Source organism: Sinocyclocheilus grahami, unplaced genomic scaffold (genome assembly GCF_001515645.1).
Source record: "Sinocyclocheilus grahami isolate Dianchi unplaced genomic scaffold, SAMN03320097.WGS_v1.1 scaffold1655.1, whole genome shotgun sequence".
Classification (NCBI taxonomy): Eukaryota; Metazoa; Chordata; class Actinopteri; order Cypriniformes; family Cyprinidae; genus Sinocyclocheilus; species Sinocyclocheilus grahami.
In genome coordinates this window covers 80687-93888 of record NW_015506834.1, presented here as the reverse complement: position 1 = coordinate 93888, position 13202 = coordinate 80687, and the positions used below count along the sequence as shown (strand labels likewise).

The 13202-nt window shown below is 39.4% G+C and overlaps 1 protein-coding gene across 1 annotated transcript in view; it reads left to right on the top strand.

Moving 5' to 3' along the window:
* The window catches only part of col12a1a (collagen, type XII, alpha 1a), an 86512-nt gene that overhangs the window by 14554 nt on the left and 58756 nt on the right, over window positions 1-13202 (top strand). Inside the window, exons 14-21 of the mRNA XM_016258195.1 lie at window positions 3932-4201; window positions 5965-6231; window positions 6345-6537; window positions 7468-7592; window positions 9459-9608; window positions 10086-10205; window positions 11146-11310; window positions 11398-11544. Of these exons, the coding sequence (XP_016113681.1) occupies window positions 3932-4201; window positions 5965-6231; window positions 6345-6537; window positions 7468-7592; window positions 9459-9608; window positions 10086-10205; window positions 11146-11310; window positions 11398-11544 (1437 nt within the window). The remainder of the gene's footprint in view (window positions 1-3931; window positions 4202-5964; window positions 6232-6344; window positions 6538-7467; window positions 7593-9458; window positions 9609-10085; window positions 10206-11145; window positions 11311-11397; window positions 11545-13202) is intronic.

Genomic DNA, 13202 nt, shown 5'->3' with positions numbered 1-13202 from the left:
TCATATTAAAATTACCGATTACAGCATCTAACCGGGACCGCTAATGGCTGCGCTCCGCTCATTGTACAAAAGCCCATATTTCAGAGGCTTGTCATTATGTATGCTGACTCAAGCCGCCTTTCAACAAAGAGTCAAAGGAAACATGTGACTAATTTTTGGCCGATGACAAGGCGTTTCCAAACTGAGCTGCGTTAAACTCCATATCCTGGAGCATAATACAGCTTTCTTTGTTTTAGCCGCCAGAAAAGTGCACTGTGGGGCCAAACTCAGTCAAGGCAATTAGGAAGTGACCTTAAACAAGGGCTTTAGGGACCAACCAGCTCACACTGCATCTCCTCTTCAGACTATTAAACTGAATTGTTCAAAATGCCATTACAAATGTTGACTTGCATGTCTTCTTAATTCAAAAATGTAAACTTGTTTTTCTAAATCCATCAGTTTTGTCCCGAGGTCTCAGAGTGTCTTTGTGTTTTAACATCTGGTGAATGTGGTTGCAGTCAGCATGAGTCTTGTCTCATGATAGTTTTTGTGGAAAATGGGCTTGGGCTGTGAGATCTTAGCCAGCACCAGAGTATGTCTCTTATCCAAGACTTCTGCCCTGTTTTACTGAATATGAGCTGAATTCTGCGAGAAGAGAGAGGACAGACCTCATTTTCTCATCAAGCTCTGTCCAGTTAGATCTCAGGCAAATTTTGCAAATCTTAATCAGTGTGCTATTTGAAATTATACAATTGTCATGCAAGATTGTTTGAGATGTTTTCGTCAGCTTTGTATGGCAGCTGTTCAAAAGGACGTTCAAGATGTTCGTTACCAATGTGTTCTCAGTTTGTGACCACCCGACTGGTTCATTACCTCTTCAAGATTGAGTTCTCAGATGTGCCATTTTTTTATTCCACTCAGTAAGCGGCAGAGTTTGCTTCTTCTGAATGTGGACACGGGTGAGAAGATCCAGAAATTAGATCCAGGGCCTGAAATTGGATAAACTCTATATGAAACAGCTACAAAGAGGAAATCAATGAAAAATGGTGCTAAATTGCTCATTATGTAGTTCTATGTTTGTTTAGCTAAAGTTGGCACCTATGACCAGAGGCTCAAGCTTTGGCTGGTTCGATTTATCCCCTGCTGGTATGTACTGCAACTGCACAAAGAAAATGTAGTCATGTAAGCAACATGTAAAATGCTTATATACAGTATTATAGTATAGTACAGTATGCGTCCAGTTCTGACTTCCTGTATGGTTTGAATGAGGATGAATATGTCTGTAATGAGATGGTCAGTCAGTGTAGCTTGCAGGCAAGCGGGCAAGTTCAAGTCATGGCTCTTTTCCTGACCCTGTTCTCCACTGCTTCCCGTCTACCCTGTTGTTGTCCTATCGAAATAAAAGCAAAAGCCCCAAAAAATAACTTCATATGCATGAGGTGGTCAGACCTTCTGTCAAGAGAATGTGTTGAGCTGAAGGACATAGCTTTGGAGAATTTGTCTTGCTTCCAGGTACTCCAAACTTTTCCAAAGTGAAATAATTCAGGATGACAGTCACGTTTAGTGCTAAAACTCCTGTTCCCAGTTAACATCAACATTTTGCTTGGATGGAACGCTAAAACAAGGATCAAAGAAGGAAAAATAGCATATGTGAAGGTCCAAAAGAAGTCTGGTTTTAATCTGGCCTCAAAACACATAACAATATCAGGACAGCATTAATAAACTCATGCACGGTATTGCACTGTTGCATCTCTGTTTAGTGGCTACATTTTTTTTGTCATTGCAAAACCACAAATGAATAACCACTAATATCATGTGTTGTCTGAGTAGAGGTGCACTGCAGTGCCTGGCATTGGCAGTTTGTCTGCATTTTAACAACCAGAAGCAGCTTGCAGAAGACATTAACATACGATCTGCTCTCTTCTGTGCTCTGTCAGTAAAATCAGACCTCTATGCTGGACGTAGAAACAACTTCAGATCCAGTCAACCTGGCACAGAGTCCTAAATTCTCTGTCTGATTCATCTTGAATTAGTTATTGGTGTTCGCTAAGGCATGCATCATTGTTGGCTTGTGTGATTTGAACAAGTCCTTCAACTATTATCTATTAAACTTCAGTCTATAACTTGGTGTTATGAATACAAATCTGTGTGTTGTTGCTTTACTAAGTAATCAGGTTTTTCACCTGGTGGGTAATAAAATGACAGAACCGTTCAACACCTCATGCAATCTCATGTGTTGACAACTTTTGCACAGGCAAACACCTCTCACATATTAATTGGAACATTAGAAATTCTAGCTTCTTTTCTTATTGTCGCTTTTATTTTACCCTTTTTTGAACTGTCTAAAATATTCCAACGTAAAAAAAACCCTGTACGGACATTTAAGAAGAATTAGACTTTGGAGCACTCTTCGGAAAGAAACTGGCATATAATTTTCCTCAGCAGTTATCCTGTCATTTGCAGTCCCTAACCTCCCAGGTCTATGAGCTAAATAGTCCCTGTTTGAGCTATGACGCAGAGCCTGGTAATTGCACTTTGAAAAAATGGCCCGTTTGGCTTGTTTTAGACCAGCAGAGCTCAATGTGTTGGAGACAGGTGACTATCCTAAAGTCAGGAGAACATGAGGCTGGATGGTGAGAGGGAGAGGTATTACTCTGGAAGTTTTACACTGCAGTTTATTCTAGTTCACTATGCTGTCAGCACAATTTCATATCATTTCAAGTCCCTCTCCTCTCTTCTGCTTCGGGACACTCAGCATAGAACTGAGAGAAAGAGAGAGAAGATAGGTAGGTGGTATGGCACAGATCAAAAAGCGAGCTACATCTGCAGTTTTAGCAGTCTGTGTTTAATGGATCGGGTTTCGTGTTCAATGGAAAGTAGATGTGATGACAGATGTGTGGCAGCAGGGAGAGAGATTATTTTTGCAGAGCTGTTTTCCAGGGTATGCGTTACTGACAGAGTAAATCAAAGCAATCGCGAGCTACCGGCGTTTTAGACAGACTAGCGGAGAATTAGATAAATGCTCATTTAGCCGAAGAGTTCACTCAGATTTTTTTTGTTCTAAACTATATAGTTTTCTTACTTTAGGGGAACACTGCAAGAGACCACTGCTCTTTTTTCTTCAGTGAAAGTAAACTTTAATCAGGCCTGTCAACCTCCAAAAAGTGCAAAATTAGCAAGTTGTTCTCCTTGCTGAAAATCCAGCACTGGTGGTCACCAGCATAGGTATGTTTTGCATGCTGTGACCAGCATGGGATGCTGGTCTCTGGTTTGCTAGTCCCAAATAAGGGAAGCAGGAGTGCTGGTGCAGGAGCACCAGCTAGACCAGAAATATACCAGCTCTAACCTGGACCAACATTGCATTCATGCTGGTTTATGCTGCTTTTTTCAGCAGGGCTCTCAGCGTGACTAGGTGTCAAAAACCTCCTTAAAATCATCAAAACATGCCCGTCTAACAAACTTGGACAGCCTGGTTAAACCCACCTACAGTATTTTGCTGGTCTTAGTTGGTCAATTCAGTCGTTAAGCCTGGCCAAACTGGTGTTAACTGGTATAGGTGATTGGAAAGTTGGTCCCCTAGCCTGACTAGGTGTCAGAAACCCATCTAAAACCATCAAAACACGTCCTCCTAACAAGCTTGGCCATCCTGATAGAGAAGTTAACCAATATAGCCTGGTTAAACCCACCTACAGTATTTTGTTGGTCTAATTGGTCTTTAAGCCTGGCCTAACTGGTGTTAACAAGTGTGTCTTCCAGTCTGAAAACTGTAAGTGTCAGAGAGCCCTCTAAAACCTTTGAAACATGACTGCCTAACCAGCTCGGCCAGGCTGGGTGACTAGTTAACCAAAGTAGCCTGATTTAGGGGAATTGTTTGTTGCTTCTCTGTCACCAGACTTTGCACTTATTATGATCTGTTTTTAAAACTTTTGTGTCTTTTTTCTCTATCATTCAGAACTCGGTTCACCTACGAATCTGGTTACTTCGGATGTCACTGAGAACAGTTTTGTAGCATCCTGGACTGCCGCCCCTGGCAACGTCCGCCTTTATCGGGTCACCTGGAAATCCCTCTTTTCGGAGGAAGCTGGCGAGAAAACCGTCCCCGGGGACATAACCACCACTGTTCTGGATGGACTGACACCAGAGACCCGCTACAAGGTTTCTGTCTACGCTGCCTACAGCAGTAAGGAGGGGGAGCCGCTGCATGGAGAGGAGACCACAGATGGTAAGTCCATTCCCACCTGCGTAATGAATCCAGCATATGACCAAACGCTCTTTACCTCGCTTTGTGTGTCTGAGGCGGGCCTCTCGTCCTGAGGTAACCTACCCCAGAGAGGAAAAAAACTTGAAATAATGTCAGAATATTTCACTGACATGCACATAAACCTCTTTATCTGCCCCACCAATCTGAAAAAGTCTGGGCAAAGTTTAAAATTATAATCAACACAATTCAGCTACTAGCAAATAAAAAAAATATGTGTGGTGCTTGATAAGCCACGTAATGAGTTCAGTCATTTTTTTTTGCAGACTTGAATGATGCCTTAGCAATGAATTAACAGATTTTTTACCTAAATGATGGCAAAACCCAAAGACTTACACCCAAGCCAACGAGCAACCACTTAAGGTGCAGTCAAATCAAACATTGCTTATCGAAATTCCTTGGGCGAAATCTAGTAATTATCAAGAGAAAGCTGTGTGTGAGGGTGAAAAGTTTACTCAAGCAAATTTCACTCATGTTCAAGTTGGTCCATGAGTTTGAGCAACAGAAAGCTGCATGGTTAGAAAGTGACTTCTCTGTGAGCTGTGCTTCATTCATTGCTAGACAATTCACACAAAGGCACTTTTTGTCTGTAAAATTTTGCTGACATTTTGCAAATGATGCTGCGCAATCAGGACACCCAAGCAATCATATAGAAATATGCAATTTGGACATCTTGGCACCCACTTTTTCAACACCCTACCAAGTTTTGCATTTTGGGGTAAGCACCACTTACATTTAAAATTACACTCAACAAAATAATTTCTCAAGTTTAATGTCTGTTTTAAGAACACTCTGCAACATAATGACATGCTCTCTGAAGTATGCGGGAGACAAAAGCTCTAAAACAGAAATGTCTCGATGTTCATTCTGATGTGGAAAAAGTGAAAGAGTAACTTCCATTTCCTTTCATAAGCTCAACACCAGGCGGAGGCAGAAGGTTTGCGTAATTGCCACAGTTTCCTCTAAAATACCTTCGATGTGGGCTATTGTAACATATGGTGTAATGTATGGAGTGTGTGTAGCGGTGGATTTAATGATTTACACATGCTCGCTATTATCAAGGGATGCAGGATTTCAGCACACTCTACAGCACTTATTGCACCCTCTTACTTATTCAGTGGGGCAACTCACTCCAGTTTAGAACTGGTTAAGCGTGCTGTAAATATGTAATTGGTTTATCTTGCTGTCTGGTGGTTTATTTATTGTCTGTCATCTAAAAAGTCCAGCAGTTGAGCCGAAAACAGGCTTCTGGCTTAGGCAGCACCATTTTATGTCTGCTGCCATCACTCTATTTCTTACCTCCTTCAATACCAACATAAACACACGTTGTCCTATTGAATCAGTGATTCTTTGAAAACTTGGAAGTGTCATTTTTCCATCCATAAAACTCCTAATTTGTAAAAGGTCTCTCCATCTGAAAGTGTTCCGTAGACCTTTTAAAGGCGGACAATTCATTCCTTTCCCTCTTGCGTAAAAACACTCCTGTCACGGCATAAAAAGAGAACATTGCGGACAGTCTTAGAGTGTCTGCGTTATGCCTGACGTACAACCATTTCGGCATGTCTGGTTTCACCCGGTTTGGAGATCCGGGGTCTGTGTTGGATCAAGATTATCTTGGCAGACAAACTTTCATTATTCAGATGGTTTGCTTTTCCTGACCCCTAGGAAATGTGGTTGAATCAGTCCAACGTTTAATGGACATTGTCTTTCATTTATCTCCCCAACAGTGTCCGCCGCTGCCAGAGTTCTTACAGTTTCAGAAGAAACAGAGAGGACCATGCGAGTAACATGGCAGCCAGCACCCGGCAATGTTGTCAATTATAGGGTATCGTATAAACCTCAGGGTGAGACACACCAGTTGGCCTCCAAAGCACCAGGGGGCACTAACACTTTAGTCCTGAGACGACTGCAGCCACAAACCACTTACGATATCACAGTGGTTCCCGTCTACAAGTTTGGTGATGGAAGACAAAGACAAGGAGAAGGAACCACGTGTAAGTTAATTGCAGATATTTGACAACTTGAGGTGAGGCAAAAGTTGTTATTTTACTGTGAACATGTTCATCCTCTTTACTGTCTAATTTGACACCCTTTATTTTCGCTGCAGTGTCTCAATATAAAGCTCCCAGAAACCTACAAACTTCAGAGCCCACTAAAACCAGTTTCAGGGTGACCTGGGATCATGCTCCTGGGGATGTGAAGGGCTACAAGGTCACCTTCCATCCCACTGGGGTGGATATGGACCTGGGAGAGTTGCAAGTAGGCCCCTATGACAACACAGTGGTTCTAGAGGAGCTAAGGTACGAGACGCCAATGCAGACATATTAAAAACTTAACAGACTTCTGTTGAACACTGAAGATATGCCCTATAAACACCTTCAAAGTCAATGTGAAATCAAGTGGACAGCACATACCTTCTTGAAACATGTTAATGGTAGTTTTCAGTCACGAATGCCCTGTAGGGCAAAACATCCGTAGAACTTCAGCACAGGCCTATCAATTTTCCATCTGTTTCAAAGCCACAAATATTTAGATTGAACACTGGAAAATCTGCAACATCCACACTGTTATTAAACTATCAACAATTAACTAAATTGAGCTGAATAATGACACTGTTGTCGTCTGTAGAGCTGCTTATAGCTGAATTACAGTGAATTTGTTTAATGATTAAAAAAGTAATACAGGGATATTAAAAGATCAAATTGCAGTTGTGCTCAGAATATGAATGCAATGTGCTAAATTGCACATTAAGCATTTTCTTTATAATCGTTTTCAATGGGAAAATCCTTAACATGAAACTTTGTGTGTTGCTTTTATATTTTGTGCTCATCTGCTTGCCTACACATTTTACGTTTAATTAATAAGGTGTATACTGAATTTGGTCTTAATGCATTAAGCTACATAAAGTATTTTCTTTATAAATGTTTTCTATGGGAAAAAGTTTAGCATGCAATTTAGTATGTTGTGTTCATATTCCAGATGCAGCTGCTTGCCTGTATATAGTATGCATCACCAATAATGCATATTGAATTTAGTCTTTTAAAAGTCTTAATATATGAGTATTTAGTATTACAAAAAAAAAAACAGTGGACAGCAGAGAAAGCCTTGTTTTGCCCTCCAGGTGGCCCTGTCTGGGTGTGATGTCATGTGAAAACCATGCATTGTGATCTATTAGCCTGTTAAGGTTGATGGATGAGATTGTTGACTGATTTGCATTTCTCTCATCTCAGGGCCGGCACTAAGTATACAGTGAGTGTGTTTGGTATGTTTGATGGAGGAGAGAGTATGCCACTGGCTGGAGAGGAGAAGACCACCCTCTCTGATGCCCCTGAACCTCCAACCTTTGAAACTTCAGGTACAATTAATAAAACAAAACCTACTCTCTTTCTGAGAAACCAACCAATCAGATCTCATGTCTCTTCAGGGTATTATTCAGCTCAATATGTAGAAAGTTACTCGAGTTCCAAAACAATTAGCATACAGCATTCATTTTGAAACAGAGGATATATGGAACAAATCTACTCCGTCTGCTCTTCATTTAGTGAATCCATATATAACAAAGCGTAGGTTCTATGTCAGTTTTGAATTGGAAAAGTAGGCTTCAGCCTAGTGCTTTGAGTAATGGCAAATACCTTTCAGCACAGCTAATTGTGTTGTGAAAGAGCAGACAGGGTGACTGCGCCACATGGTAGCCATGTCTCTGCCTGTGCATGAAAGGACTCTTGAGTTTCAAGAGCGAGAAAGATTATCTTACCTGGTCTGGAATGTTGCTCCTAATTGGAAACAGATCCGATGGTGAGGGTCGGCCGACCGACACCGCTAGGAGAGGGAAAAGCAAATATTCCCAGACAAGAACTCTGAGGTGTATCGCTCAGCTTGTCATTTGCATTCGACACGCACTAACAAAAAAAGCAACAATACTGTGGCTTTTTGGACTAGTTCTATGGAAATATTGGTACATGGTTTACACTGGTTCCCAAAGTCATAGTTAAAACGCATTTTTCTCATTTATATATATAAAAAAGTTGAATTGGTAACATTTTACAATAAGGTTCTATTTGTTATCATTAGTTTACTGCATTAGTTAACATGAACTAACAATGATAAATACTTCTAAAGCATTTATTAATCTTCGCTAATGTTAATTTTTATATATATATATATATATATATATATATGTACTGTATATATATAAAAAGAATATTTTAAATTGTAATATTATTTCATAATATAACAGTTTTTACTGTATTTTTGATCAAATAAATGCAGCCCTGGTGAGCATAAGATACTTACTGACCCCCCAAATCTGGGCTTGTTTAATGACACTCACCTTTGTCTATCCTTTCGGTTATTCACAGACATTTTATTATTCATCTTCCATTACAAAGAGCATTTCCCAGTATCTTTCTAATAATACATAGAGGGAAGATTGCTGAATATTGATTGTAATCATTAGCTGTTAAAGGTGAAGTCTTTAATTTAAGGCACATTTTTAGTGCTCTCGTATTTTAGTTTTGCATGCGGAGACAAATGCACTGGGATTGTGTGCATGTGCAATGCACTGACCGATTTGCATCTGTGTTTGCTGACTTGCCTAAAGTATGTTCCAGGCTTTAGTGTTTAGGGTACAAGGGGTCGTAATTTAAATGTGAGAATTCCACATTACAATTGAGGATAAGCACCTGTTTGACTAATAAATCTATTTTAAAGCCTTAGATAATTCATTATATTGCTACTATGTCTAGATAACACATTTCATAAACATAATAACCACAGCGTTTTAAAATATTAGCTGGGTATGTTCATTGAATATTATCTTTTTTTTTTTGTGCTTGAGGGAATGATCTATAAATCAGGCAATTATGCAACATGTTCTTTTTGAGCAGGGCCGGATGGGTGGCACTTTCCCCTCTTTTCCCTTCATTCAGGTGTCTGGAGAGAAAGCAAGATGGGACACAGACAAAGACATCTCTTACAGAAATGGATTTTATAGTTGATGTTATTTAACATTAAATGTAAAAAAATGTGTGTTTTCAAAATGCCAAATAAACAGTTTTGTCATGCTTTGCATGACTGTGTGAATGTTTTGTGTGTTCAAGTATGTCTAATCTCTACCTCCTTTATTACAAATCACAATCAATTTTGATGTTTACATCTTTTAATTATTATTATTATTATGTCATTTTATGATAACTGACTGAATTGTTCTCTGGCCAAATAGATATAATGTGCAAAACCACAGCCCAGGCTGATATTGTCCTGCTTGTTGATGGATCTTGGAGCATTGGTCGTCTGAACTTCAAGACCATTAGGTCTTTCATTGGTCGCATGGTGGGTGCCTTTGACATCGGGCCGGATCGTGTCCAGATTGGTAAGAGAAATTTATCCTGAATCCAAAGTGAGAAGATCCACAACTAAGTGCCATGCACAGGAAAGACAAATCACAAAATATCTCAATCATTTCTCTTGAATTATCTCTCAAGTCTCAAGTTTTTCAGATGTTGGTTTCTCCTGAGAAAAAGACCTCATGTGTGCTTTAGAGTTTCAGAAGATATCTCAAAAATGTCTCAAACTTTGATTGAGTAATCAGGATACTACATTCTGTAATCAAAATCAGATCTCAGTATAACCTCCAAAACCAAATGATCTGCCAAATGATGTATTATAGCTGTGTACTCATACTGGATGTCAAATATTCTCTTATAAATGTTTTACTGCTCTTCAAACATTTTAGGATAAATATCTGAGATTTTTTATTTTTTTACTTTTGAACTATAAAAGAGAAACTTCTGAGCAATGGCATCTTCTTATGTGTTTAATTATAAACAGTGTATTTGTCCGTTTGTAGGTCTGGCACAGTACAGTGGAGACCCAAAGACTGAGTGGCACCTAAACTCACACAGAACCAGAAAAGAGCTGCTGGATGCCGTGGCCAGTCTACCCTACAAAGGAGGAAACACTATGACTGGTATATATATGTCAGACCAAACACACTTGATTTGTGGTGAAATCCTCAAGTTTGTATGGAAAGCTTGTCTTCCACTTGTGATGTTTTCGCTTGCAGCTCCAATTTAAAAAAATGGAACAGTTTATTGAATCTTTAGAAAATATCTAAAGAAAAAAAAAACTGCATGTGTTTTGTTGAGTATTATATTTGATACATCAAGATTTATGGCTCTCATAGTACGATAGAGTGAGAATAATGGAGCTCAAACTCGTGAAGGAAAAAAACATGCAATTTGATGCAGATGCTGATATTTATGCGACCAAAAAATAAGATGAATTATAACGGCTTGGATGTAAATCAGTGAGATCTTTATAACAGTATAGTAGACTGACATAAATTCGTGTAAATATAAGTTTGCACTCGATCTCCCAAAATATGTCTTAGTAAGATGATATTTAAATGATCAAAACACAAATAATGCAATGCAGTACAATCATGATTGAGAGATGAACAAATAAACGTCCATCAAATCCCTGATCATATTTGAGACTCACATTTAAACATTTTTAATAAAAAAAATAAATAATAATGTATTGATAATCAAGTAAAAGGTTTCTTCAGTCGAGTGAGTGTTTATCTTACCTTCTATTACTAACTATATAAAAGTTATTCTTATGTGTACTTTATAGAAATCTGTATAGAAAGATAACACAGCAAAAAGACTCATGAAGCACGAGCTGAAGGTGGAAGTTTGTACAATTATATTAAAAGGGCTTTTACTTGCAAAAAAAGTATAAGCTATCAATCAGAGGTTTTTACATTGTCAATCATTTAGAGGCCATAGAAATGTGCATATCAAATATGATACAGTAGCTTTATAGGGTCAATACTGGTCTTCAGTAGGTTTACTGCTCGTGTTGTGTATTTAGACTAATATTACCAATATTCTATTATTCCACAGGCCTTGCTTTGAACTACATCCTTCAGAGCAATTTCAAGAAGAATGTTGGAATGCGTCCGAACTCTCGGAAGATCGGCGTCCTGGTTACTGATGGCAAGTCTCAGGATGACATCACGGTCAACTCTCAGAACCTCCGTGACCAGGGCATTGAGCTGTATGCCATTGGTAAGAACTGGTTTTCCCTTATATGAATAGTTTATAATCATGAGTTTATTTGGTCTTTAACATGTATTTTGCGGTTTTGATCTCCAGGTGTGAAGAACGCAGATGAGAATGAGCTGAGATCCATTGCTTCAGATCCCGATGACATCCACATGTACAACGTGGCTGACTTCTCCTTCCTGCTGGACATCGTGGACGACCTGACAAACAACCTGTGTAACAGTGTCAAGGGTCCAGGTATCACTGAGTTCACGCTCTCTAAAACAATGAGGCTGAAAGATACAGTATTTCTGACGGAAAAGGGATAGTCAATAATAAAAATGTAGAGAAAAACGGACTGGACTGTGAAAAGTGGGCAATCTATATGGGAATGAAGGTCTAATGCCAAATTTACACTGCAGAGAATGCATTTAAGAGCTTCTGATGTGGCATTTAGGCATCTTTACTGTTTAAAGGGTTAGTTCACCCAAAAATGAAAATTAGCCCACAAATTACTCACCCTCAAGCCATCCTAGGTGTATATGACTTTCTTCTTTCAGACGAGTTATATAAAAAATCTTCTTTGATCTTTCAAGCTGTTTAATGGCACTCAGCGGGTGTTGCATGCATCAGTCCAAAAGAAGTGAAATAAAAAGCGCCCATCCATTAAAAAAATGTCTCACACGGCTCCGAAGGGGTGAACAAGTCAAGTCAAGTCAAGTCACCTTTATTTATATAGCGCTTTTAACAATACAGATTGTGACAAAGCAACTGAACAGCATTAATTAGGAAAATAGTGTCAATAATGCAAAATGACAATAGTAAACACTCATTTTTCAGTTAAAGACAGTTCATCATTGAATTCAGTGAGGTCAACATCCAGCTCAGTTTAAATAATATCTTTGCAATCATGTCAACGATAACGCTGGAAATGAAGTGCCCCCAACTAAGCAAGCCAGAGGCGACAGCGGCAAGGAACCAAAACTCCATCGGTGACAGAATGGAGAAAAAACCTTGGGAGAAACCAGGCTCAGTCGGGGGGCCAGTTCTCCTCTGACCAGACGAACCAGCAGTACAGAAAAATCAATATAAGACGTAATAAAACAGACGATGAATAATATTAACAGCAATCATTATATGATGCAATCAAACTTATAGCAAAATGTGGTAGTTCTGTATGTTGTTTCAGGGTTGGCATCATGCGCTCTGATTGTTTTTGTTGTAGAATACGATAGGGGATATATTCACACGTTATAAAACTGAAAAAGGATGGTGTATAAAATTGATTTTAAGATAAAAAATGAGACGACAAAGAATTAACTTGACGGAGCTCAAACTCAAACCACACGGCAGCAACAAACAGGAAGTGACGTATGCAGAGAGAGGGCCTCCTAAAGGCCTCCTATAACGAATCGATGCGTTTTTGTAAGAAAAATATCCATATTCAAAACGTAATAATCACTTTAATGTAGCTTGCGCTCACTGTTGTACACTGGAAGCAGTTCCGGGCAGATGACGTATGAGGTCGGCTTTGCGCATGCGCCACTCAGAAGTGATGCACGCAGAAGCGCAGCGGAGAGATCAAAACAAAACAAAGGTCACTAATTAGAAGTACAAAACGAGGATTTGTAAAGAAGAATGTCAGAGGATTTTGATATAAGCCAAGAGGAGACTGGTTTTCCTTTGCTAAAGTAAGGAAACTTTGCTTCCTTTGCTCCTGTTAACAAACGTTGGTTTTCACGAGACTCACCGGCGCACACGCAATGCTAACCTCATACGTCATCCGCCCGGAACTGCTTCCGTGTAGGACTGTGGGTGCAAGCTAGATTAAAGTGATTATTACATTTTGAATATGGATATTTTTCTTACAAAAACGCATCGATTCGCTACAGGAGGCCTTTGTTCACCCGCCCCGC